The sequence below is a fragment of the Abramis brama genome (assembly GCF_963993115.1).
Source record: "Abramis brama genome assembly, chromosome: 12".
In the NCBI taxonomy this organism is placed as follows: domain Eukaryota; kingdom Metazoa; phylum Chordata; class Actinopteri; order Cypriniformes; family Leuciscidae; genus Abramis; species Abramis brama.
In genome coordinates, this window is record NC_139974.1 from 7807677 (window position 1) to 7834701 (window position 27025).

The following is a 27025-nucleotide window of genomic DNA, read 5'->3' on the forward strand; positions in this document are numbered from 1 at the left end:
TGAGTAAAAATTGGAGCTGTTCATTAGGTCTTGAAGTGTAAAAGTAGCCTGAAAGTCCTGCTGTTGTTTATTAATCGGCAAGAAAAAGAGAAAACCACTTTCTTTGTTCTTTTTATCGGACTTTTTACATGAATAATTCTTTGAAAAATCTGAAGCAGTGTGTCCTTAAAGGGAATACTTAATTGGTGAATACTTAAAAGCTACATGCTCTTTTTTTATATCATTTATTAATTATTCATATTTATTGATTTCTAAAAACATTGCTGTGTTAATTAGCATCATTTTTGCTGTGGAACTGAAACTGATATCAAGAATTATGAATTTGGTCCCGAATTATGCATCTGAAATGAGTGTTTAGATGTCTGTCATGTGATCAGATGCATCTCAGATTTAGAAGCACATTTAAAAGTGGAGGCAAACAGTGTTTTTTGTCATTTACGTGGATGAAAATTGATTTGTGCCAGATTTCACTGGAAAAATGAGTTGACAGTAAATATGCCTCAAAATGCTACAGAGAGTAAATAAAGACAAATCCAGATAAATGAAGTGCAACTGCTTGAAATAGACCTGCTCATGAATAAGTTTATGATATTACCTGAAAAGAGGTTTTGGTATATTGATCTGCCCACTGAACCCTGAAAGTGAATTGAGAATATGTTAGCTGAATTGGGTCTAATGTTGCATTATATAGTTGTTACATTTATCTCACTGTTCGCAAAGCAGTCAGATTTGCCAGTGTACCTTAAACACGTCACTGTAGTTAAAATTATGAGTTCAGTACAAGTTAAGCTCTTTTTAACCAAATACTGGAGAGATACTTTACAGCTCAAATAACACATTTTTATGGAAGGATTAATGTGCTTCAGAAAAAAACTCTTCAGAACGTCTTGCCTCATAGACTTCTGTTATAAGGGTATTACTAAAAAATGTGATTCGCATTTGATTTGTACAAACTAAGGGACAAGTCAGAATTATTTTCTGTGCTAATCTGTGACAGCAAGTCACATAACTTTAGCATAACTCGTATCACATTATGTGTTTACAAATCATTTTATTCTTTCTCTTTGATCCAATGACATTGATACACATTGTTCTTGCAGTTCCTGGAAGACAGAGAGAGTGTATCCATCCTTCGGCCCCACTGCATAAACCGAAAGAAAAAAACATCACTTTGACATTATTTATTTATTTTTCTGACTTAAATGAACCTCGCTTTACTTGAGGAATTGGACCCATTCCTTCCTGTATGCAAATGAGCTCCAAGGAACCACGAGTTCAATTAACTTCCATGTTTCCAGCATCTGAGCTCAGAGATTTACTTAATCTCTCTCTCTCTCTCAATCTCTCTCTCTCTCTCTCTCTCTCTCTCTCTCTCTCTCTCTCTCTCTCTCTCTCTCTCTCTCTCATATGAAGCAGCCTCGTCCTTCATTATATGTGCCAGCATAGGTGTGAATAGAAAGAAAGGTCAAGAAGTAAAACCAAAGATGGAACAGTATGAGATTAGGCAACATTTAGACAGAGAAAAGGTTGCGCTTGATGAAAGTGCAATGCTAAAAACGGGAGAAAAGTCAGAAATGGATCTGAAATCACATGTTTGGGAGTAACTTAGCAATGCTGCTCAATTAAATACATTTGTTCAGTCGCATAACAGTAACTCAAATGTTTCTCCTGTGCTGTAACAATAGAGTACTGGTCCTGTACTAATACTTTCTCTGAAAACTAGCGTGATGAAGTGTTGGTTTTGATGTTGTACACACAAAGCCTTTCTGTTACAGGTGGGTAAAGTGAGACCTTATCAAACACGCTCTATGAAACAGACTTCTCATATTAGACCACTGGAAGTCTGAAGAATTTCAGCAGTGTTCAGTGATTCAGTTCATTCAAATGGATAAGTTGATGAGTAGAATGCAGAAACAGGTCTGCTTGAATAGAAAGTAGAAACAGGTCTGCTTGAATAGAATGTAGAATGTAGAAACAGGTCTGCTTGAATAGAAAGTAGAAACAGGTCTGCTTGAATAGAATGTAGAATAGAATGTAGAAACAGGTCTGCTTGAATAGAATGTAGAATAGAATGTAAACAGGTCTGCTTGAATAGAATGTAGAATAGAATGTAGAAACAGGTCTGCTTGAATAGAAAGTAGAAACAGGTCTGCTTGAATAGAATGTAGAAAAGAATGTAGAAACAGGTCTGCTTGAATAGAAAGTAGAAACAGGTCTTTTTGAATAGAATGTAGAATAGAATGTAGAATAGAATGTAGAAACATGTCTGCTTGAATAGAAAGTAGAAACAGGTCTGCTTGAATAGAAAGTAGAAACAGGTCTGCTTGAATAGAATGTAGAATAGAATGTAGAAACAGGTCTGCTTGAATAGAATGTAGAATAGAATGTAGAAACAGGTCTGCTTGAATAGAATGTAGAATAGAATGTAGAAACAGGTCTGCTTGAATAGAAAGTAGAAACAGGTCTTCTTGAATAGAATGTAGAATAGAATGTAGAAACATGTCTGCTTGAATAGAAAGTAGAAACAGGTCTGCTTGAATAGAAAGTAGAAACAGGTCTGCTTGAATAGAAAGTAGAAACAGGTCTGCTTGAATAGAATGTAGAAACAGATCTGCTTGAATAGAAAGTAGAAACTGGTCTGCTTGAATAGAATGTAGAAAAGAATGTAGAAACAGGTCTGCTTGAATAGAATGTAGAATAGAATGTAGAAACAGGTCTGCTTGAATAGAAAGTAGAAACAGGTCTGCTTGAATAGAATGTAGAATAGAATGTAGAAACAGGTCTGCTTGAATAGAAAGTAGAAACAGGTCTGCTTGAATAGAATGTAGAAAAGAATGTAGAAACAGGTCTGCTTGAATAGAAAGTAGAAACAGGTCTTTTTGAATAGAATGTAGAATAGAATGTAGAAACATGTCTGCTTGAATAGAAAGTAGAAACAGGTCTGCTTGAATAGAAAGTAGAAACAGGTCTGCTTGAATAGAATGTAGAATAGAATGTAGAAACAGGTCTGCTTGAATAGAATGTAGAATAGAATGTAGAAACAGGTCTGCTTGAATAGAATGTAGAATAGAATGTAGAAACAGGTCTGCTTGAATAGAAAGTAGAAACAGGTCTTCTTGAATAGAATGTAGAATAGAATGTAGAAACATGTCTGCTTGAATAGAAAGTAGAAACAGGTCTGCTTGAATAGAAAGTAGAAACAGGTCTGCTTGAATAGAAAGTAGAAACAGGTCTGCTTGAATAGAATGTAGAAACAGATCTGCTTGAATAGAAAGTAGAAACTGGTCTGCTTGAATAGAATGTAGAAAAGAATGTAGAAACAGGTCTGCTTGAATAGAATGTAGAATAGAATGTAGAAACAGGTCTGCTTGAATAGAAAGTAGAAACAGGTCTGCTTGAATAGAATGTAGAATAGAATGTAGAAACAGGTCTTCTTGAATAGAATGTAGAATAGAATGTAGAATAGAATGTAGAAACAGGTCTGCTTGAATAGAAAGTAGAAAAGGTCTGCTTTAGAATGTAGAAACAGGTCTTCTTGAATAGAATGTAGAAACAGGTCTTCTTGAATAGAATGTAGAAACAGGTCTTCTTGAATAGAATGTAGAAACAGGTCTGCTTGAATAGAAAGTAGAAACAGGTCTGCTTGAATAGAATGTAGAATAGAATGTAGAAACAGGTCTTCTTGAATAGAATGTAGAAACAGGTCTTCTTGAATAGAATGTAGAAACAGGTCTTCTTGAATAGAAAGTAGAAACAGGTCTGCTTGAATAGAATGTAGAATAGAATGTAGAAACAGGTCTTCTTGAATAGAATGTAGAAACAGGTCTTCTTGAATAGAATGTAGAAACAGGTCTTCTTGAATAGAAAGTAGAAACAGGTCTGCTTGAATAGAATGTAGAATAGAAACAGATCTGCTTGAATAGAATGTAGAATAGAATGTAGAAACAAGTTTGCTTGAATAGGCAAGGCAAGTTTATTTATATAGCACATTTCATACACAATGGTAATTTAAAGTGCTTTACATAGAAGTAATAATAATAATTAAAACAGTTTAGAATTAAAAAGAAAAGAAAATACAGTACAAACAGTCGGCGAACAGTGGCACAGTGCTCATTCAGTAAATGCACAGCTAAACAGAAGTGTTTTGAGTCTGGATTTGAATGTGACTACTGTAGGAACACATCTGATCTCTTCTGGAAGCGTTCCAGCATAATAGCTAAAAGCGGACTCGCCATGCTTTGAGTGAACCCTTGGTATTTCTAGCTGATATGATCCTAATGATCTGAGTGATCTGTTGGGTTTATATTCAGTGAGCATATCTGCAATATATTGAGGTCCTAGGCCATTGAATGATTTATATACCAGTAATAAAACTTTAAAATCAATCCTAAATGTAACTGGGAGCCAGTGTAAAGACCTGAGGACTGGTGTGATGTGTTCATATGTTCTGGTTCTGCTCAGAGTTCTGTATGAGCTGCAACTGTCTTATGGTCTTTTTGGGAAGGTCAGTGAGGAGTCCGTTACAATAATCCACCCTGCTAGTGATGAAAGCATGCACAAGTTTCTCTAAGTCTTGTCTGGAAACAAAGCATCTAATTCTTGCAATATTTTTCAGATGATAGTATGCTGATTTAGTTATTGCTTTGACATGACTACTGAAACTAAGGTCTGACTCTAGTGTCACACCAAGATTCCTGACTTGATTTTTAGTTGTTTGACCCCTAGAGTGAAGGTATGCATTCACCTTGAGAACTTCATCTTTGTTTCCAAACGCAATGACTTCAGTTTTGCCTTTGTTTAACTGAAGAAAGTTTTGACACATCCAACTGTTGACTTCATCGATGCATTGGCACAGGGAGTCAATGGGGCTGTAGTCATTAGGCGATAGGGCTAAGTAAATCTGTGTGTCGTCTGCATAGCTGTGGTAAGCAATTTGGTTCTTTCTCATTATTTGGCTCATTGGGAGCATATACAGGTTGAACAGGAGTGGCGCAAGAATTGAGCCTTGACGGACTCCGCATGTCATGGATGTCCACTCAGACTTATGATCTCCTATACTCACATAATAACCTCTCCCATCTAAGTATGACCTGAACCATTTTAGGACTATCCCAGAAAGCCCCACCCAGTTTTCCAGCCTGTCAAGAAGTATGTTATGATCGACAGTGTCAAATGCAGCACTGATAATTTGCCTGAATCAGTATTTAAGCGAATATCGTTTATTATCTTTATGAGCGCTGTCTCTGTGCTGTGGTGCGGTCGGAAACCAGATTGAAAATTGTCAAAGTATCCATTCGAATTTAAGAATTTGTTCAGCTGATTGAAGACAACTTTTTCAATGATCTTGCCTATGAAAGGAAGATTTGAGATCGGTCTATAGTTGCTTAATATGGTCTTATCCAGATTGCTCTTTTTCAGGAGGGGCTTGACAACTGCAGTTTTCAGGGAGTTTGGAAAGCTCCCAGAGGAAGTGAGGAGTTTACCACTTCTAGAAGATCTGCTTCTAAACAGTTTAACACACTTTTGGAAAAAAAGATGTGGGAAGTGTGTCAAGAGCGCAGGTTGATGTTTTAAGGTGCTGTACGGTTTCTTCCAAAATTTTGCCATTAATGTCTTCGAAATCAGACATGGTAAGTACTTTCTCAGGTTGTGGTCTGATCGAATAGAAAAGAATAGAATGTAGAAACAGGTCTGCTTGAATAGAATGTAGAAACAGGTCTGCTTGAATAGAATGTAGAATAGAATGTAGAAACAGATCTGCTTGAATAGAATGTAGAAACAGGTCTTCTTGAATAGACAGTAGAAGCAGGTCTGCTTGACTGTGTGTGAAATCCTCTTTCACAGATGTCTTCTGACCTACAGCTCTGTCCTCTAATGTCAGTTCTTCATTAAGCAGTCATCTTTCTGCATTCACACATCTAGAAATATCCTCCCTGTGTGTGGGTGTGTGTTGTGGGGGGTTTTGAAATGTGAGAAAATGTAACTAAACTTAGCATCAGTACATCAGACAGAACATTTCCCCTGTTTAGCTTTCATGCCGAGCGTTCGCCGATACTGCATCATCTCTCGCACCCAACACGTCTTTCTGCGTTTTTACCGAAGGATTATTCATGTTTGATATCGATGCATTCGCTGAAATTCTCAGCATACGCTGTGACTGTTTATGTACAGCTCATGTTTGGTTCTATTGATGCAGATTACGCCTAGTAACTAAAGGGGGTTTCTAGTGAAAAATACCCACTGCGATCTGATTCAGAAGAGAATTTAACTAGGCCAGTAAAAAAAACTGTATTAACAAAGTACAATGTGGGTGTTTGTCCACCTCACGATGTGGGATGTAGTGCACTGAGTAAGAGGATCGTTTCACAGAGATGCATTAAGGAATAGTTCATCCAAAAACTGAATAACGTCATCATTTATTCACACAGATTTTCATGATCGTACGGATCCTCTAAACTGGGAGCTATGCAAAATAAATTATATATACAGACTATGAATACAATTTACGGCTTATGTATACAATAACATTTCATTAGTGCGTCACTGCCATTTTACTAAGAAAAAAAAATAGAGTATGAATGTGTAACCGGTCCTAGCGCTAACAAGGATGCTAAGGCCTGCGGCCTCTAGTGTCATTCACTAGAGCGCCTCTTGAGGCCAGGGGAGTGAGGTTTACACACACAGCTCTTACTGGTCTATGTCCGTTACACTCACCCCCCTAAACCTCACTCCCATCTGGGTCAACGGCACCAAATTTAACCAGTCCAACTCGACCTGCAGCAACCCGTTCGAATCCGGGTCACGGCACCAAATGTAACCGGTCCTACTCGACCCGCTCCGAGCGGGATACGAACCGGCGTCTCTTGAGGCCAGTGGAGTGAGGTTTACACGCGCAGCTCTTACTGGCCTGCACCTTTTTAGAAGCACATTAATTATTAATACATCTGTACTTGTTCAAAATTTGGCTTTTGTTAGGGCAGTATAGGCTATCTCTAATATCACAGCCTCATGTCTGCTTGTGACTGCCGAGAAACCACAACGTGAAATGGGCAGATGGCACAATACAGCTGTGTGCATTGTCCTATTTGCCAAGTTCAGTCGGTATATTTATTATTTCTGCAAAGGTCCCTTTAGGGCAGGGATTGGGAACGTTGGTCCAGGAGGGCCGCTGTCCTGCAGATTTTTGTTCCAACCCTAATCAAACACACCTGAACCAGCTAATCAATGTCTTCAGGATCACTAAGGCTACAGGCAGGTGAGGGTTTTTTTTCAGGGTTGGAGCTAAACTCTGCAGCACAGCGGTCCTCCTGGACCAATGTTCCCCGTCCCTGCTTTTTATCGTTTGCATAAATCAGTTTCATATTAGCAGATGGAGGATGAGATGAAACCGTACAAACGTCTGTTCTTGAATGTATTGTGACATGTCTGGTAAGATTTTAGAGCTGGTGAAGGGGTTTTGCTCTGTTTCTCACAAAAACTTACTGTATTCTGAAGACATATAATGCGTAAGTCATACTTTTATGTTTTTTTTTTTTTTTTTTTTTTTTTTTTTTTAGCTTGGCAGCAAATGGTCACTTTGTACATCCATATAAAAATAGCACCCTGTACATTCTGCAAAACATCTCCTTTTGTATTCCACAGGGGAAAAAGACAGATTTTGAACAACTTGTAGGGAATCACAAACACTTAATTTTGGGGGAACTATTATTCCTTTAAGGCTTTTGCAGCAGTGTGTGTACTTGTGCATCACATAGGCCTATTCTTGATTCTTTCTGTAAATATTGTTGAAAATTAAGTTTATATATTAGAGGCATATTATCTAAATTGCCTTTATATCATCACAAACCCCTGCTTTTTGGCCCTTTCACCAGGACACTGCACAAATATTGGGACAGGACCTACATTCACCTACCAAAATACTCTATGGTGTCCAGATCACTACAGTTATTTTAGTCACAGGATCCTCACAGATGAACGCTCTGGAAAACTGAACTCTTTTCAGAAGGTCCAAATGCAGTTTTACACTGGCACAACTGTCAGTTGTTTGAATATCACATTGTTTTTTTAATGTCCAGATGTCTAGTTCAATTTATTTGCACATTTTGTTCGGACAGGGATCCTGTTTTATATAGAGAAGCAGCATGCATTCAGACAAGATTCAACTATATCATGATGGTAAATAGTAACTGAAAAGTTAAACTGTCACAGGATAGTGTGTGGTCGGGCCAAGTTGTCAGGTATATTGTCTTTTTTACATTTAATTGCAGTGTTTGTTGGTTTGATGTTTGTATGTTACTTTTAACATGTATGTTGTTTCATAAAGGTTGTTTCAAGATGTTTTATAGCGGTAAATGTGTATTAAATTAACTATACCTTTTTTCCATTTTTTAATCACGTGATAAATGTTCAATGACAATATGATCATATTTTACTGGCTCTTCGGCTGAACTAATATTTATCAACTGCCTGGCACATTCTCTCTGCACAACATGCGCGCGCGCACACAAAAGTTCACACAGGAACAGTGACAAGGAATTGAACGAATTTTACTATGTGAAGTTGATTTTTAATGTAATCATGTTCATGTTATATATATATATATATATATATATATATATATATATATATATATATATATATATATATATGGAGAGAGAGAGAGAGATTGCAAGAATATATTCTTGCGCAATGTATATCGCCTTACCGCGCACATGTAGACTGTTATGCTGTCAAAATGTCTTTCTTGTAATGACATGTTGTAATGGACTACGATAGAAATACATGTAAACGAACATTTGTTTCTTCGCACTTCACACTGATGCTTTTCTCTGTTCATTAACGTGGTGGGGGGTTTCTGACATTTACATTGCTCTTAAACACGTGTATGATGCACATTTTGCAACATAAACTGATAGGTGAGATCAGACTTAACGAACGGCTGCAGATGATTTAACAAAAAAAAAAAAAAAAAAAAAACATTTATTCTGAATTCACTCTTTTCCGAGGTCACCTGTTGAGTGAGAAAATTGCACACAAAAAATCATGCTGAGAAACGCACACACACTCGCGCTTGTGCAGTGTAGAGTGTCATCTGTGTGCGCGCTTTGGTGATGCGTGTGTGTGTTTGTGTGTGTGTGTTTTCTCAGACTGGCACACACTGAAGTCTGCCAGCGGACGCTCGCGGTGGCATACCGTGACAGTGCAGCTTTCCCGGAGCGGAGCCAAACGAGAGTCGAGTCCATCCATCCATCCGTCCAGCCATGCGTCACCGGGGAAACAGATGGACACATTCGCGCTCGGACCTGTTGTTCGTGTGACCATCCAGCGCATTAAACTTAGCGTCTCTGTGAAGCCAGGGAAATTAAGTGAGTTTATCCTGGGTTGGATCACGTTTGGAGCATCAGACGTGCGCTGCGCGTCTCCGCCGCTCATCAGATGATGCGTGATCACGGGTCCTCCTCCGGTACCTCCGGCATTACTCACGCACCGGCAGAGTGAGAACAGCTTAAGATGATCCTCAGATAAACAGGTCGGGGAAACTTTTTCTTGAAGATGTTTAGGGGAGCTTCGGTCTTCGTTTGGATTTCTGATGGCCACGGTGATGAGTTTGTTTAAACGCACAAGAGGAGGAAATTTAACAGGTGCGTAATTGTCACTCGAGCATGAATCCCAGTGGCTTCTGGCACCTACTCCAGTTCAGAAGCTCTTTGGAGATCACGCGGGGAGCGCGCTAGTTGATGGCACTGCGCGCCGGGAGGACTTTGCTGTGGTTCGGGCAGGTTTTGCGCAGAGTTTCGCGGCTGCAGGGCTTGTGGTCCCGGCGCTCCAGCAGTCTGCTGTGTCTCTCGGCCAGCCAGGACCACGATCAAGGGACCTGTTACAACCGCAACCGGTGTCCGAAGACGCATCAGCAGCAGCAGCACTGCCCATATCCGCCCTTTCCAGACTGCTGCTGCGCCTTCCCGGGGGAAAAGAGGGGACATGAACCCCTCAGCCGCCGGTTCCTGGTGGCCATGAAGAGGCAGAACGTGCGGACGCTGTCCCTGATCGTCTGCACGTTCACCTATCTGCTGGTCGGGGCCGCGGTGTTTGACGCGCTCGAGTCGGACTACGAGATGCGGGAGAAGGAGCAGCTGGAGACGGAGGAGAAGCGCCTCCAGGGCAAGTACAACATCAGTGAGGATGACTATAAAAAGCTTGAGACCATCATCTTGGAGGCCGAACCGCACAGAGCAGGGGTCCAGTGGAAATTTGCAGGGTCCTTTTACTTTGCCATCACTGTCATAACCACTATCGGTAAGTTTCGGCTCAGTTTCTGTGTGTTTTTCACGCAATGTGGTGAAACGAGTCTAAATGCACCTCGTTTGGACATAAATGTAAGGTTTATTGGAGCTTTTTTGCACTTCATATGCTGAGGTGAACATCTCCGTGGCGCGTCTGGAGTCCAGACTGGGGTTTGTCTGAGATGAAGGGACGTTAGTAACGCAGGACTCTCAATGCGCAGAAAATCGCTGTGTGTATAATCACACCACAGGTGTGCCATTTGTTGCATAATTTCACGAATCACAATATCTACAAAAATAACTAGGGCCTATAGTTTATGAGTCACGGGGTTATTGTCATTGAAATACATTTCTTAACTGTTTAAGCGGCAAATTCATCATGCATTTGATTTGATTATGTAAACTCTTCATTTCAAAACTGCACTTGGCATGTTATTTTTGTATAACTATCTTTTATTAATATTTAACACATTCAAATAGCTTGAAATGACATTCAACTTGATGAATGTGCACGAGCTACTGATCTGTTAAGCATTCATGTTTGTTAATGACTCAAATATGGGCAACACTAATTACTTTAAATATTGTTGTTTAGTGTATCAAGATATAAAACATTTGACATTTTGGCACAGCATATGTAATAGTGTAGACTGTAGGGAAGTTTGCAGCTCAGTCTTGTGTTGTGTAGTGCAGTGTCGTGGTGCTGAAAGAACAGCTCCCCCAACACGACATAAAACATTCATAATGCGTCTTTATGATCAGGCGTCATGACAGTTCATATGAGGACATGAGACGTGCTGAAGTGGATCTGTAATCTCTCACTTTCTCACACACGCACGCACGCGCACGCACACACGCGCCACTACAGGGTCAGATGAAGGCCAAGGTTTTGCGTGTTGCAGTATTGTATCTCTGATTGAGTTCATTTCTCAATGCATCAACACTCAGTGTCATTAATGGTTCAGTAGAAACACTGTAAAATCAATCCTGATGCAACAGGTGCGGGTTACAGCTCCAGCTGAGTCGCCCTCACACATCATGCACATTATTATTAGCATTATTGCAGAGCTTGCAAGGCAGAAATATATTGCGGATACAGTTCTTGCTTCATCCTAAACCCTTATGAAACTTGTGCAATCAATTTAGCTCAAACTTGTTAATGTTCAGATTCAGATTGTGATTGATTTTTAGATTTGAAAAGTTTCAATTAAAAGCATTCAAATCTAGACGTGTTTGCTTGCTGACTGGTCATTGATCTTTTCTCTTTTTCATAAGTATCTATATTACGCTGCAAAGATGATGGTGAGTGTCATGACAACAGCAAAGCAGCATTTCACTTACACAGAACCAAAGAGCGAAACTAGAAAACTTCAGCACTATTTTTGTGCTGCTTTGCAAGAATGACATTTTCTTCAGGAAATGCAAACCTAGTTTCAAAATGCAACTCTGCAGCACCAAATATTGTGTGTGTGTGTGTGTGTGTGTTGCATAAGTTCAGGTGCTGGTTTCCTTCCACAGGTTGAACATGTTGCCTTTATAACCAGTGCTCGTCCTTTATGAATGTCTACAGTCGTTCCTCGGTTTGAATACACACTCATTTTAGTGCTGGATCATTCCAGTTATGCAGCACATTTTGAACTCTTTTCTGTTTTGATGAAAGGAAATATTTATATGAAAGTGAAAACCAGACACGTATACTATGTGCTCTGGTCAACTTTATTCATTTCAATCTGATTATTTACATAATGGAAAGAAAGCAGGACATAAATAAAGCGGTAAAATGAGTCGATGGGGAATAGAGTGGTGCAGGGATGACGTCAAAACCCAGAAGATTAATTCACCACTGGATCTCTTGAGATTTCATGAGAAATAAATTCATTAGATTAAGAAAAAAAAGAAGAAGAAACACCTGTAGTGTACCTTAATAAATAGCCAGTTTTTCATGCTAAAATTAGAGCAGTAACTTTTGTTGAGTTAAAAATAAAACTAATATGATTCTTCATATACAGTATTTGATTCTTCATATCTGATGGGCACATGTGAATAGTGAATACGAGGAACGCTGCGTGTGTGTCCACACAGCAGGTATACTGTACAGCCGAATGATGATTCTCACTGTGTTGATGGCGTTTTAGTGGTGTGTGAACAGCAGCTCTTGTGTATAATGAATGAGCGCTCTGTGAAAGAACTCTAATGCTCAAACTGTGTTCTGTACAGTATGCTCAGGAGAAATGTGCAGCTGAGCACGCAGTGATTGTGGATTGAATCAACAGTCTGTTGCTTTGTGCTTGTAATTGCTGGTCATTTGTGCGCAGATAATAAGAAAAAAGCCGATGGTTTTGATTTCATGCTTTATTAATGCATCAGTGCTGTGGTCGAGTGAGGGACTCCATACAGCTTTCTTTCTTACTTTACCATGGTAATGAAGCGTCATTTGGCAGTGTTTACTAAGTTATTGATACAACCATGTTTATAGGATAAGTACCATGGTGATTGCACACATAACATGGTAATGCAACACCATTTTTTAGGGCATAGTATCATAGCAATGCTTTTAAAAAATATGTTCCATGGTAATAATGTGGTATACTTTGAAGTGTTTTAAAGTGTAAAATATTATGGTATTTGAATATCATTCAGTACCTTGTTTTACTTAAAAGTACCATTGTTTGTGTGTGTGTGTGTGTGTGTGTGTGTGTGTGTGTGTGTGTGTGTGTGTGTGTGTGTGTGTTTGAGGCCACATTCAGCAGGACAGTGACAATACTGCAGTGCACTGTGTGTGTGTGTGTGTGTGTGTGTGTGTGTGTGTGTGTGTGTGTGTGTGTGTGTGTGTGTGAATTGCTCAAAGCATCATATATCTGGTGATGAGTATATTAGTAGTTTAGTTTGAAATCTAAACACAACTTTCCATTATGAATTCTGGTTTTGTATTGGGAATAAATGTGGGTTTTAAATTAAATTCCATATATAATAAGACAAGTCTAAAAAAAGATTTACTAGATTAATACAGTTAGCAGTTCTTTTTCCAGCCTCAATAGGTTTAGCCTGTTACATTTATATTTTATTTATGTTTTTAGATGCAGTTTCTACCTTCATGATGTCAAAAAAAATGTATCCTATTTCCATTTAACACACTTTTCTGATTTCATCCAATCGATTCCTAATGGATAAAATCTCATTTTATTTCCGAATATCAAAAATATGTCCCATAATGGAAATAAAATGGGTTGACTGTTGATTTTAACTTTAGCACAAATCGGCTTATTGGACAAAGGCCACATTTAAAGCTGATATAAAGTTGTTTCTCTTCTGTGACCTTTATGACTGTAATGATTGGTGAGCTGGATCCAAATGCAATTATTACATTATTATTATTATTATAACAAAAAATAACATAAACATATCAAACAGGAAAACCAGAGGACCAGGAACAGAATGAACATTCTCCATAAAGGACGAGACTCGACAAAGAATACAAGAAATTACGTTTTCACGTGTCTTTATTGAGCAAAGCACTTCATTTTGAGAATAATTCTGCTCGCATTGCTTTTTAATTCCTAAACGATCAGTGATTGAGCGGGTCAGATGTCAGGTTCACCGGGCTCAGATGAACACTGTATAATTTTATTCAGTTGAGTACAATGAATTGAATTGAGCTGGCACATTCAGTCCATCACTGCTGAATGAATCTGCACAGAAATGGAGAAGTGTGGCCTGTGTTTGAATTGATCTCTTGAGTTTGGATATTGAGATGGATCCGCTCCATCCTCAAGTGACCAGGTGCTCACATTAGCAATGTAAAGTTTCGGCATGAACGCAACTCGCCTCTTTTCAATCCGGTAGGCTATTAAAACTGTGGGACAAGAATGGGCTGTATTTCAATCTTTAATACAATATCAGTTTCGTTATATATCCCTTTTAAACGTTCATTCTGAAGATTCAAATGAACTTCTCTTCAAAACAAGTGCATAATTTGAACAAAAACTAAATCCGCTGTTGTTAGTGTGCTTGCTGAGCCAGTATTGCTTTAAACTACATTAGTTTGTGGTGTTACATATTCAGTGAAACACGGACAGACTCCGAATGGGTCCAAAAGTCATATTTCTGTTGAAAAATGAAAAACATTACCTGAGTAATGCATTAATAAGCTGCAGATATACAGTAAAGTTCTAAGACTTGTTGATTTAACATTTTCTTTCTTTCTACATCCATCCATCCATCCTTTTGTCCATCTGTCTATCAATCTGCCCATTTGACCATCCATCCATCTACCTGTTAGTTTGTTACCTGTTGTTTGTTAGTTTATCTATCAATCTATCTGTCCATCTGTCTATACATCAATCTGTCTATCAATCTATTTCTTTATCCATCCATCCATCCATCCATCCATCCATCCATCCATCCATCCATCCATCTATTTATCCATCCATCGGATCCACATTTGATATATTTGATATTTAAGTATGTGTGTTCTTATTTTTATGTTAATTTGTTTGATTTTTATTTGCTTTTTAACATTAGCTTTTTTTAATAATTATTTCTATACTTTTTAACATTTGATATATTTAATATTTTATTCCAAGCCTTCGATCAATCTGTCTATCTATCTATCTATCTATCTATCTATCTATCTATCTATCTATCTATCTATCTATCTATCTATCTATCTGTCTATCTATCTATCTGTCTATCTATGAATGATACTTTTGCGTCACCGGGCGATCTGCCCACAGTATCGAGTGACAGTATGCATTAATAATTAACAGATTTATTAGTTTTGATGAAATCGAGAGGCCAGTGTATGTGCAGTAGTGTGTGTATGCATGCGGGGGGTGTAAATGTCAGGTTAGCCTCGAGCCTTGGTTTCCGTGGAGACACTGTGTGTCTTGGTCATGTGTGCGGCGCTAACTCGGCGCGGGGAGCTGGTTCCACTTGCCGTGATTAATTGCTCGGAATGTTTCCACCTTTCCGCAGAGGCTGAGTGCGTAGAGTTTGTCCAGGCAGCATGTGCTGTTCCATATTGAGGCGCAGCACGTTTTACCCACAATACACTGCGCTGGGGGAGGTGTGAGAGCTGGAAAGGGTCAACCTCAGGGCAGTGGTAAAGAGGCTTCTGTAGATTTCAACTATTTGCTTGGACTCGAAATGAAGGAAATGATGCACCAAAATAAATGCTTTTTGAGCAAATACTTTTGTTTAACATTTCAAAGTAATTATTTATTATAATATATAGTTTTGCTTTATCGGCAGTGGTGTGAAGATAAATGCTGCCATTTCTAGCATAACCAGTGGCAGCAAACTGTGACTGTCCTTGGACTAAGTGAACAGGCTTTAACAAGGTCAGGAATTAACCAGGGCTCTGGGCAAAAATGCCACCAAAAGTAGCAGAAACATTATTTATTTTCTTTTAATTATTATTATTATATATTTATTTTTAACATTTGACATATTTCATATAGATTTAAGTATGCATATTCTTATTTTATATGAATTTATTGGATTTTTATTTGCTTTTAGCATTTGATATTTAATATTTAAATGTTTATATTGATGGTTTTTATTTAATTTTTAACATTTGACATGCATTTATTTATTTTTATATACATTTTTATACTCTTTAACATTTGATATATTTCATAATATTTTATTCTAAGCCTCTGCCTGATCATTGTGCAATATTTACACATCTTTATTTGATCCTGTAAGTAACAGCCATAATTGTTCAGATCACAATTTAAGTATTAGATATACTGTATCTATTAATATATAAGTGATGTGTGTTTTTACAAGGTTAAGAAAAATATATTTATAAAAATGCCCCTGAGAAGCATTTCGAGGCGGCAAATATTACCCCTAATGTTAATTAGAAATAATAATAATAATCATTTCTGACCTACTATATCTCCTGTCCACTTACATGTCTAACAGCAAATCACTTATGTCACCTAAATAATATTTATAATGACACAAGGTCCTGTATGATGTGTCCTCCCACAGATTGCATCCATGAGTTTGGTGCAGGATCTGTTTGACAGGCCAATGTTTGGGAAACCTGTTCAGAAACACATCATTCCTCCTTTTGGTGACGTCAGTGGCACAGAAATTACACGCTTCTCCCTTCAAAACTATCCAAGGCTCCATCTGGCTGTCCATAATCACAAGAACGTGCCCCGTGTGATCGTCATTCAAGGGTTCTAGATCTCTAGAGCGTTTAGATAATGTAACATTGAACATATCCACCACGAGTGTTCCTGTTCCACGACGCATGCTTGATTGCAGGGAATGTAAAGTTTGTAGCGAGCGGCAGAATCTCGGATCAACAGCAGTGGCTTTCATCAGTGTGTTACTGTGGAAGCATTAGACCGCTCACACACACTCCTTCTCTCTGCTGCTATTTTTAGCTCCAGCTCTACAAGCCCACAGTCAGTCACACTCGCTTGCTTATCCAATAAAGCTAAATCGATTTTACACTAATTTCCGAAATGCTCTGTGTATCAATAACTCATATAGACTCTATGATCTGATGGAAGATCCGTCTATCTATCTATCCATCTATCTATCTATCCATCTATCTATCCATCTATCCATCTATCTATCTATCTATCTATCTATCTATCTATCTATCTATCTATCTATCTATCTATCTATCTATCGGTCTGTCTGTCGGTCGGTCGGTCTGTCTGTCTGTCTTTGCTTGCAGTTATACCATAGTACCTTCATGGTACAAAACATGCAATGCCATGGTATATTTTGTTGTTGTACTGTAAATGCCATGTTTTTTATGTAGCATGGTAATACCGTGTTTTGGGGGTGTGGTATCATAGCAATTCTATGATTTTTGTACATGGTATTCCTGGAAGTGGCATGTAAAATAATAAGTCATGTGATTATATATCATCATAATATAATGGCATCAGCAATTAATGAAATTTATAAAAGGTTAAAAAGTAAATCAAAAATAATAAATATAAAAATATATTTGTTTTATTACATATTATGAAATATCAAATGTTAAAAAGCAAATAAAAATCGAACATTGATATAATATAATCATTATATCATTATCATATGATATCAATATGTGATTATATGATATCATATGACTTTCTTTTTTTCTCTCAGTTCAATTCAAATCAGTTCATCTCTCTCTCTCTCTCTCTCTCTCTCTCTCTCTCTCTCTCTCTCTCTCTCTCTCTCTCTCTCTCTCTCTCTCTCTCTCTGTATCACTTGTAGCTCACCGCTCTGAACACATGGGATGATTTGACCTTGTCTCTTTTTTTCATCAGAGACTCGGATCATCTTCCCGTTCACGGAGAACTGCAGACACGGGAGTCCATCTTTAGCTTTCTAGATGAATTTCAAACAGTGTTACGCTGCTTTTTTCACAATACCTTCTCTATTGCGTAACAGGATCTGCATGGCACTCGGCCATTTTTATGAGTGATCTGTTTTTCAATTAAGTTCAGCCGGCTTGCGTTGAGGTCTCTCTCTGCTGACTACACATGCAGTTACAACGCTTTGGTCGAGGGGAAATGGATGGTGCTCTTAAAAGGCTGTTTTGTATTGTAGTACATTGTTATTGATGGGGGTTTTAACAGGTCAGAGTTAAATGCTGAGCGCTGCTGTTTTCACACACCACACCGGACAGGTACTGCGCTTCACTGACGGGTCAAGCTAAACGCTAGCGCTCGCGAATGAACAAGATAAAATAGCAAAATATAAGTCATTGATTAAGACATGCTTTGTGTGGACTCTCTTAAATAAAAATAAGCCACAAATATACTTCCTATTGACCTTTACAGTGCAACAAATGAATCTTTGTGAGAACTGATTCAGCAGAATTTGGCTGTTTAAATCTTGGCTGCTTTCTAAAAATATTTTAATCACATAATTAAAATATTAGTTTAATTAAAATACTTGGTAACTTTATTTTAAGGTGATGTAATTACACGTCACTACATGTACTTACTATAGTGATAACAGTAAATTATGCATAATTACAAGTAACTAACCCTAAACCAAATCCTAACTGTAACTCTTTAGTAAGTAGGCTACATGTAGTTAATTAATATTACTTTTATGAGTAAGTACAATGTAACTATGTCGCCTTAAAATAAAGGGTTAAACTTTATTTTAAGGTGTCATTGTTACAGTGTAATTATATATTTAAGTACTGAGTAATAATAAGCAACTACATGTACTTACAATAGGGTTAGGGTAGGATTAGGATTTGGTTGAGGGTTAGTTGCATGTAATTATGCATAATTTACTGTTATTACTATGGTAAGTACATGTAACATATGTAACAAAGACACTGTAAAAAATTTAGCATATCTTGTATTTAACCCAGAATATTCCTTTAAGACACAACATCACATTCTGTTTCATGTGTGAATGTTGTAGCCGTTTCTCCAAAAGCATTAACAAACCTCTTTATCCTTAAAGGAATGTTGCAGTGCATGCTGGGACACACATGTTGGCATGAATAAAACATATTGTGCTGATCTGATATGGATTATAACGTGTGAAGATTCTCATGGGAGCAGGTCGGCATGTAACTCTGGTGTACGTCTGTATGTGTAGATCCTCTCCCTGACACACACACGCTCACGAATGCTTGTTCATGAGGGAATAACTGCACAATGGCGTGGAATGTAGATTATATGTGTGCCATGAGCAATATTGGATCATGTCTGTGACAACTAGCATTATCGTATTCATAGAGTTGCAAATGAGGTGAGCATGGAGATGTTGAAGTCTGCAGAGATTCAGAGAACGAGCTGATGTGTGTGTCATTGTGAACGCATGCCATCTCTCACTGGAAATCTCATCAGAAACACAAGCCATTGTTTGATTGACAACTTTCAATGGCCCTTGGCATTGGCTTTAATATTTCTCTATTTCTTTCACTGAATGAGGTCAAAAGAGATCTATCTATCTATCTATCTATCTATCTATCTATCTATCTATCTATCTATCTATCTATCTATCTATCTATCTATCTATCTATCTATCTATCTATCTATCTATCTATCTATCTATCTATCTATCTATCTATCTACAGTGAGGAAAATAAGTATTTGAACACCCTGCTATTTTGCAAGTTCTCCCACTTGGAAATCATGGAGGGGTCTGAAATTGTCATCGTAGGTGCATGTCCACTGTGAGAGACATAATCTAAAAAAAAAAATCCAGAAATAACAATATATGATTTTTTAACTATTTCTTTGTATGATACAGCTGCAAATAAGTATTTGAACACCTGTCTATCAGCTAGAATTCTGACCCTCAAAGACCTGTTAGTCTGCCTTTGAAATGTCCACCTCCACTCCATTTATTATCCTAAATTAGATGCACCTGTTTGAGGTCGTTAGCTGCATAAAGACACCTGTCCACCCCATACAATCAGTAAGAATCCAACTACTAACATGGCCAAGACCAAAGAGCTGTCCAAAGACACTAGAGACAAAATTGTACACCTCCACAAGGCTGGAAAGGGCTACGGGGAAATTGCCAAGCAGCTTGGTGAAAAAAGGTCCACTGTTGGAGCAATCATTAGAAAATGGAAGAAGCTAAACGTGACTGTCAATCTCCCTCGGACTGGGGCTCCATGCAAGATCTCACCTCGTGGGGTCTCAATGATCCTAAGACAGGTGAGAAATCAACCCAGAACTACACGGGAGGAGCTGGTCAATGACCTGAAAAGAGCTGGGACCACCGTTTCCAAGGTTACTGTTGGTAATACACTAAGACGTCATGGTTTGAAATCATGCATGGCACGGAAGGTTCCCCTGCTTAAACCAGCACATGTCAAGGCCCGTCTTAAGTTTGCCAATGACCATTTGGATGATCCAGAGGAGTCATGGGAGAAAGTCATGTGGTCAGATGAGACCAAAATAGAACTTTTTGGTCATAATTCCACTAAACGTGTTTGGAGGAAGAAGAATGATGAGTACCATCCCAAGAACACCATCCCTACTGTGAAGCATGGGGGTGGTAGCATCATGCTTTGGGGGTGTTTTTCTGCACATGGGACAGGGCGACTGCACTGTATTAAGGAGAGGATGACCGGGGCCATGTATTGCGAGATTTTGGGGAACAACCTCCTTCCCTCAGTTAGAGCATTGAAGATGGGTCGAGGCTGGGTCTTCCAACATGACAATGACCCGAAGCACACAGCCAGGATAACCAAGGAGTGGCTCTGTAAGAAGCATATCAAGGTTCTGGCGTGGCCTAGCCAGTCTCCAGACCTAAACCCAATAGAGAATCTTTGGAGGGAGCTCAAACTCCGTGTTTCTCAGTGACAGCCCAGAAACCTGACTGATCTAGAGAAGATCTGTGTGGAGGAGTGGGCCAAAATCCCTCCTGCAGTGTGTGCAAACCTGGTGAAAAACTACAGGAAACGTTTGACCTCTGTAATTGCAAACAAAGGCTACTGTACCAAATATTAACATTGATTTTCTCAGGTGTTCAAATACTTATTTGCAGCTGTATCATACAAATAAATTGTTAAAAAATCATACATTGTGATTTCTGGATTTTTTTTTTTTAGATTATGTCATGCACCTACGATGACAATTTCAGACCCCTCCATGATTTCTAAGTGGGAGAACTTGCAAAATAGCAGGGTGTTCAAATACTTATTTTCCTCACTGTATATATCTATCTATCTATCTATTGTAATGCATATACTTATTATAGTCATCCATCCATCCATCCATCCATCCATCCAATGTCTGCAAAAGTGAGTTGTTTTTTTCTTATTTGTTTTTACTTCTGGGGACAAATGTAATTTATGTAAACACACACAACACATTCAATTACTGCATGTACGCACATTTCTACTACTCTTCACTTCTGGCATGCTCATTGTCTCACAGGTGGGAAAATAAGGTTTTTAAAGCTCATTAGCAGTGTGTGTGTGTGTGTTTTTTTTGTTTTGTTTTTGTCTGTGTATGTGTGTGTGGCAGTTGAACTCAATCTGCTAAGTGGGTGGAAGATTCTAGAGGCGGTGTTGAGATTCATTTAGATAATGACACATTATCCATTATTCTCATCATCATGTTCTATCTTTACCTTACGCTCTGCATGGGCGACGCAAACAAGAATGCAGAATGTCTTCCATCCGTTTAAAGCAAAAATGCATAATATCATAACTGAGTGTTCGCTGCATTTTTGATCGATACAAATGACTTCAAATGCATTCAGAAGAAACGTGCCCCGTCAGATCACTTGGCAGGATTAAGAAGATCTTTATAATGAGCTGTTTTTGTGATAAATCACCACGTTTGATAAAAATGAGATCCTGGATTTCATTTACTGTACATTGTTGAGAATAATCAATTTTGAAGTTGAATCAGTACAAGCTGAGAATGAATTAAACTGTGGATTTAATTATGGGGCATTTTCACAAAGGCTGCAATTTATTTAAAGTGATGAATGGCGGAAAATATGATATAAAGCATATACATAATTTCTACATTCACTCACAAGAAATGAGGGGCTGAGTGCCCAGTTTGGTCACCGACTTAATTCTGAAAGACATCTGGGAAAAAAGGGCAGCTTCATGTGAGATGAATTAATTCTGTATGAAACAAATCCACTTCTTCACAGCGTTGGGCTTCTGAGGCGCAAAGTGTGATGTCTTTCATTTACTGTGGCCCCACAAAGTATGTGGACACTTAAGCTACACTTAAAAATATATGAACATCATTGCATTACATAACAAAATATTAATCCGACTCGAGTAGCATTTATTTTAAAGATTATCGAATTTGATACATGCATACGGTATACAGATACTTGATGTGATATTTTATCATCTAATGGCATTCAGACATTTTTAAGTGTGACTTATATCTTGAAATAATTTTTAGGGTCATTTTAGTTACCATCTTGTAAGCAAGTGTTAAACGTTTGTAAGCTGCAAAACTATATTTGATGTTTACACCATTGGTTCACATCTACCGTTCAAAATATCTACCGTTTGTGGTCAGCATTTAAATACTTGGCATTGTTTGCTGTTAGCAGTCTGCAGCGCGCCTCCCGAAACCCTCCACCTCCCCCAGCTCCACCTGTAAAGATCTGCGGCGGGGTCATTTCATGTCTGTTATATGTGCAGCAGCAGAACATCTTTTACACCCAAGACCAAATACATTAACATTGCTATGTCCATTATTACCAGTACCATGCCAAATCTCTCCGAGAGTTGTCATGACAGAACTACAGAGAGGTGTCCATGGTAACAAATGACTGGCGGGAAACTAGAACAAATTGAACAGGTATAACTGAAGAGAAACCATTAAAAGTTCATGAAAATGAAACTAAACAGAGCATAACGGTGACAATTTCACAGTTTTACTGTTTATACTATTCATGATCAAATAAATGCAGCCTTGGTGAGCATAAGAGACTTCATCAAAACATCTTACAGACTCCAAACTTTTGAACTCTAGTGCAGGTTGTAGTGCAAAGAGGCCTTTGAACTTAAAGATTAGATCTAATACTAAAGACTCAATCAAAATGGATAAGGATACACTGTTTTTAGTGTGATGTTTGTCTGGCAGTCCTCACCTGACTGTTAAAGGTGCATATATTGTGTAATATTGTTGATGTTTCAATCATTTAAGTACTTCAATACTTTAAAAATGTCTCTGTTTGTTTGATCAGCACTTCTGACTCAACCAATGAGTGAATCTGGGGGCGGGGCTAGTACCTAACTGTGAAAACAATGACACATAGGATGGTTTGGGAACAACCAAAACAATCTAATGGCAGTTTGTAACTATTTTACATTTTGGCAATTCATACAATCTCATTAGTACATTTTTGTATACGATCTGCTAATGCCCCAGTGATGGGTATGTTTAGGGATGGGGTTAGAGGTGAACCTTCATGCTTACTTCATTTTTTTTTATACAAAATTGCTACTTCATAAAATATTTAGGTTTTCCCATGAGAGCAGGTTGGCACAACTGTTTGTAAACAATTATTATTATGTGCAATTCCCCTTATTGCTAGTGGGGATAAAACTACATCGATTACTACCTGATTACTACCTTCTCATTCCTCAGAGCCAGGAGGGTTTGACCCGCTGGTTAATGATGGTGCTTTAAACCCAAACCAGTAAGACCGACACTATCTGACCGACCGACACGTTGAGCTCGTAATTAAATAATGAAGTGATTGAGAGCTAATTGAGGTGTCTAGACAAGGGTCAGGGTGGTATAAATAACGCTAATGAGGTACAGAAGCTTGTGTGTTGAGTTTATTTCATTTTACAGGACGTAGAAATATAATGCTTAGACATGTATTACTGTTAGATCTATTTATGTGTTCCTGAAAAGATGTGGATTTAATTATTGTCAATATTATAAGTGTAATATAATATTCAACATTTCTGAAAGTGCTGAAATTTAAGCTCCAAAAATATTGCTTGATGCTGATGTTTTTTCTTGCAATGACTGTTAGTTTTTGAAATCTAAGATTGAAATAATGCAGTTTATTTTTGTTTTTGTTTTTTTGGCTGTGTAGCATTTTGGGGGTTGCACTTACAGTGCACTTCCTTTAGAAAATACTGGGTAATATAAGGTAACTACATGGGTTAAGGTTAGGTTTAGGTTCCCAGTTATAGGAATTACTGTAATAAGCACATTGTATGTACATGGAGAATAAAGCTACCCATGCTACCCATTTTTGTTTACTGTTAATATTTTGTATAAACATTCTTAAAGAAGTTCCTGAAATATTGGCTATTATTCAAGTTAAAGTCACATGCACATATTACAGAGGTGCAAAGAATATGACAAATCAGACGGATTGCTGATATGGTATTATACGGTATGCAAGGTTACCATGTGTGCATTTTGAAATGTCATTAAGTTGTTTAATTTAGCAATCTGTTGAAAAAAGCATTTTACGACAATTTTTTTCCTATGACCACCAGGTGGAGCACCTTCAAATTTTTCCACAAGCTAGGGCACTTACAACTTTCAGTTATGCTAATAAATGTTATTGAGTTATTGATGTCATCTGTGCAGTTGCAGTTAGCCCTGTTTATTGGTTTGCTGAAGCTGTGTGTGATCTCAGTGTTGTAGATTTGTGGCTAGCATTAGCATATCAGGAGACCGTTTCCCATCGCACCCTTTCCTATGAACTCATAAAACATTCAGCACGCCAGTGGACTAGCATTAAAAAAGTTCTTTTTTATTAATAAAACATTGACACGAAGCAGTTATTTCCCTTAAATATTGATCTGTGCTTTCTGAATATGGTATAAAGATAAATTCAACACATGAATCTGTGGTAAATCTCGTGCTGGTAAGCGACTCGAGGTTGTTTTTGCGAGTTGATGGTGTGTGTTCTTTAGCGTGTTAGTGTGGTGTGTAATGTGAAATTAGTATGTGGACTTCATTATTATTCATAGCAGTATGAGAATTTAAAATTGTGTTTTAAAATTTTTATACGCTAGATGATTAAAATATGATGTATTAATGATTTTATTAGAGGGCACAGCTTTCATTTTAAATTGAAAAAGAGAAGCTGGTTACCTCTTCGCTCCGTTTCTCTGTCCTGCTCTCCTTATATCTCCTAATCTTGTCTTGCTTATCTTTTCTCCTTGTTTAATTATTGTCTCGTTTCTTCTTGTCCCTTCTCCCCTCATCTCGTATCTTCTCATCTCTTCTCAACCCCTCAACTCATTGAAAAAGTCCTCCAAGAAGCCAAAAGCGGACATATTGATCTACAAAGTTAATATCCCACCTCCTGTCCTTTCCGCTCCATTCATCTCCTCTCCTCCTTCTTAATTCTTTTCTTCCTGTGAGTCAGCATAACTAATATTTGGCTCTGTTCCTCATCTTTTGTGCTTTCGCTCGTTGTTTTCTCTTCCAGCATGAGGTCTGGTTGTTGACTGACATGTCGATGCTTCCCCGTTGATTTAAAATAAAGTGTAGCAGGTGTTGTTGATGTCATTTCCTGTTGGGGGTTGTGTGTTTAATGGATAGTCTTATAGCAGGAACGTTCCCAGAAATCGTGACTGTTGCACTTGCACTTCTAGCATAGACCGTCTGGGATGTAATTCATATTTTGTGACAGTTTATCCCTTTTAAGGCATATTGTGAATAATTATTTCTTGTACTGTTTCATTAAGTCAAGTCACCTTTATTTATATAGCGCTTTATACGATCCAGATTGTTTCAAAGCAGCTTCACAGTATAATAAACAGGAAAATAATGTTGTAAAATGGATCAATCAAGACACAAATTCAATTTCTGCAGCTCTACAGAAAATAATATTATCAGAAGATAATATTATCAGATCTATTTAGTTCAATGTTGTTTCAATTCAGTTCAATAACTGTCAATGTTGCAAATTTCATCAATTATGACACAAGTTTAATTCAGCTATGAGCAGCTTATCAGAAGATAATTGTTCAGCTCAAGTCAGTTAAATGTTGATTCAATTCAAGTCGATGTTGCCAAGTTAGTATCATTATCCAGCTCAGTTCAGTTCAATTTTGTTCCAGTTCATCCCAAAGGTGTTCGATGGGTTTGAGGTCAGGCTCTGTGCGTTCTTTCACAGCAAACTCCTCTAACCATGTTTTTTTTGGCCTTGCTTTGTCATGCTGGAATAGAAAAGGGCCTTCCCATAAAGTTGGAAGCATGGCATTGTCCAAAATGTCTGGGTTTGCTAAGATTTCTCTTCACTGGAAGGAGCCAAGCTCAACCCCTGAAAAACAACCCCACACCATAATCCCCCCTCCACCAAACTTTACTGTTTGGTAGAGGAGAGATAATGGCATTGAGTTACAATAAAGTGTAGCAGGAGTTGATGATGTCATTTCCTGTTGGGGGTTGTGTGTTTAATGGCACAATGCAGTCAGGCAGCCAGGTAACGTTCTCCTGGAATCCGCCAAACCTAGACTTGCCCATCAGACTACCGAAAAGTGTGATTCGTCACTCTACAGAACACTTTCTCTACAGGTTGACAAATTTCGACCGGTTAATCGTCTACCGGTGTATCGATCGCACATCCCTAACAGGTACTAAAGCGTAACTTTCAGGAGATTGTTGATATTACATTGTTTCTTCTCTAATAAGACCCGTTGGACTGGCTGGCATTTGAGCAGCATCAGCATCAGCATCAGGAAAGCAAGCTGAAGTTTCGTCTCTCCTGAGGATTTTTCTGCCTCTTTCCTGCTCTTACTTTCTCTGGCTCGCTTGACATCTCACGAACAGGTCTCAGTAACTTCATTCTCTCTTCCGGGAGCGATTCACTCGGAAAACACAACAGTTTAGAGGGCTTGTGTTTTCCTCAGAGAGGGCGAACAAGGATGTGAAAGATCTCTGCGTCTGAAGTGCAGAAAGTCTCTCAAAAGAGAGATGACTGAGATGTTAAGAGTGAGTTTTTAGCTAATCTGATGATGAGCATCAGGATGAGTTCATACAGTCATGTGACTGAAGGAATAGAAGCAGAATAGAGAGCGAGTATATGCGAGATGTGGGTTTTATGGTAAAGATACAGTAATTAAGCTGTTTCTAACCTAATTGCCACAATCATTCATGCACAATTTTAGTTTAACGCTGACTAAACAGCTCCGTCTGCAGTTTAAAGGGTGCAAGTGTGTGTTTGTGTGTGTGGGAGTGTGTGTGACATCTGTGGTTAAATGCTTTTTGGCTGTGTGGCCCTGTTTAAAATAGACTGCTTTTGCTGCTAGATGCAATAATGTGATAGCAGTAGCACAG

At 38.2% G+C, this 27025-nt stretch overlaps 1 protein-coding gene across 1 annotated transcript in view; it reads left to right on the forward strand.

Moving 5' to 3' along the window:
• The first annotated feature begins 9192 nt into the window (after positions 1-9192).
• The window catches only part of kcnk9 (potassium channel, subfamily K, member 9), a 46579-nt gene continuing 28746 nt past the window's right edge, over positions 9193-27025 (forward strand). Inside the window, exon 1 of the mRNA XM_084130359.1 lies at positions 9193-10296. Coding sequence (XP_083986485.1) covers positions 9738-10296 — 559 coding nt within the window. The 5' untranslated portion in view covers positions 9193-9737. The remainder of the gene's footprint in view (positions 10297-27025) is intronic.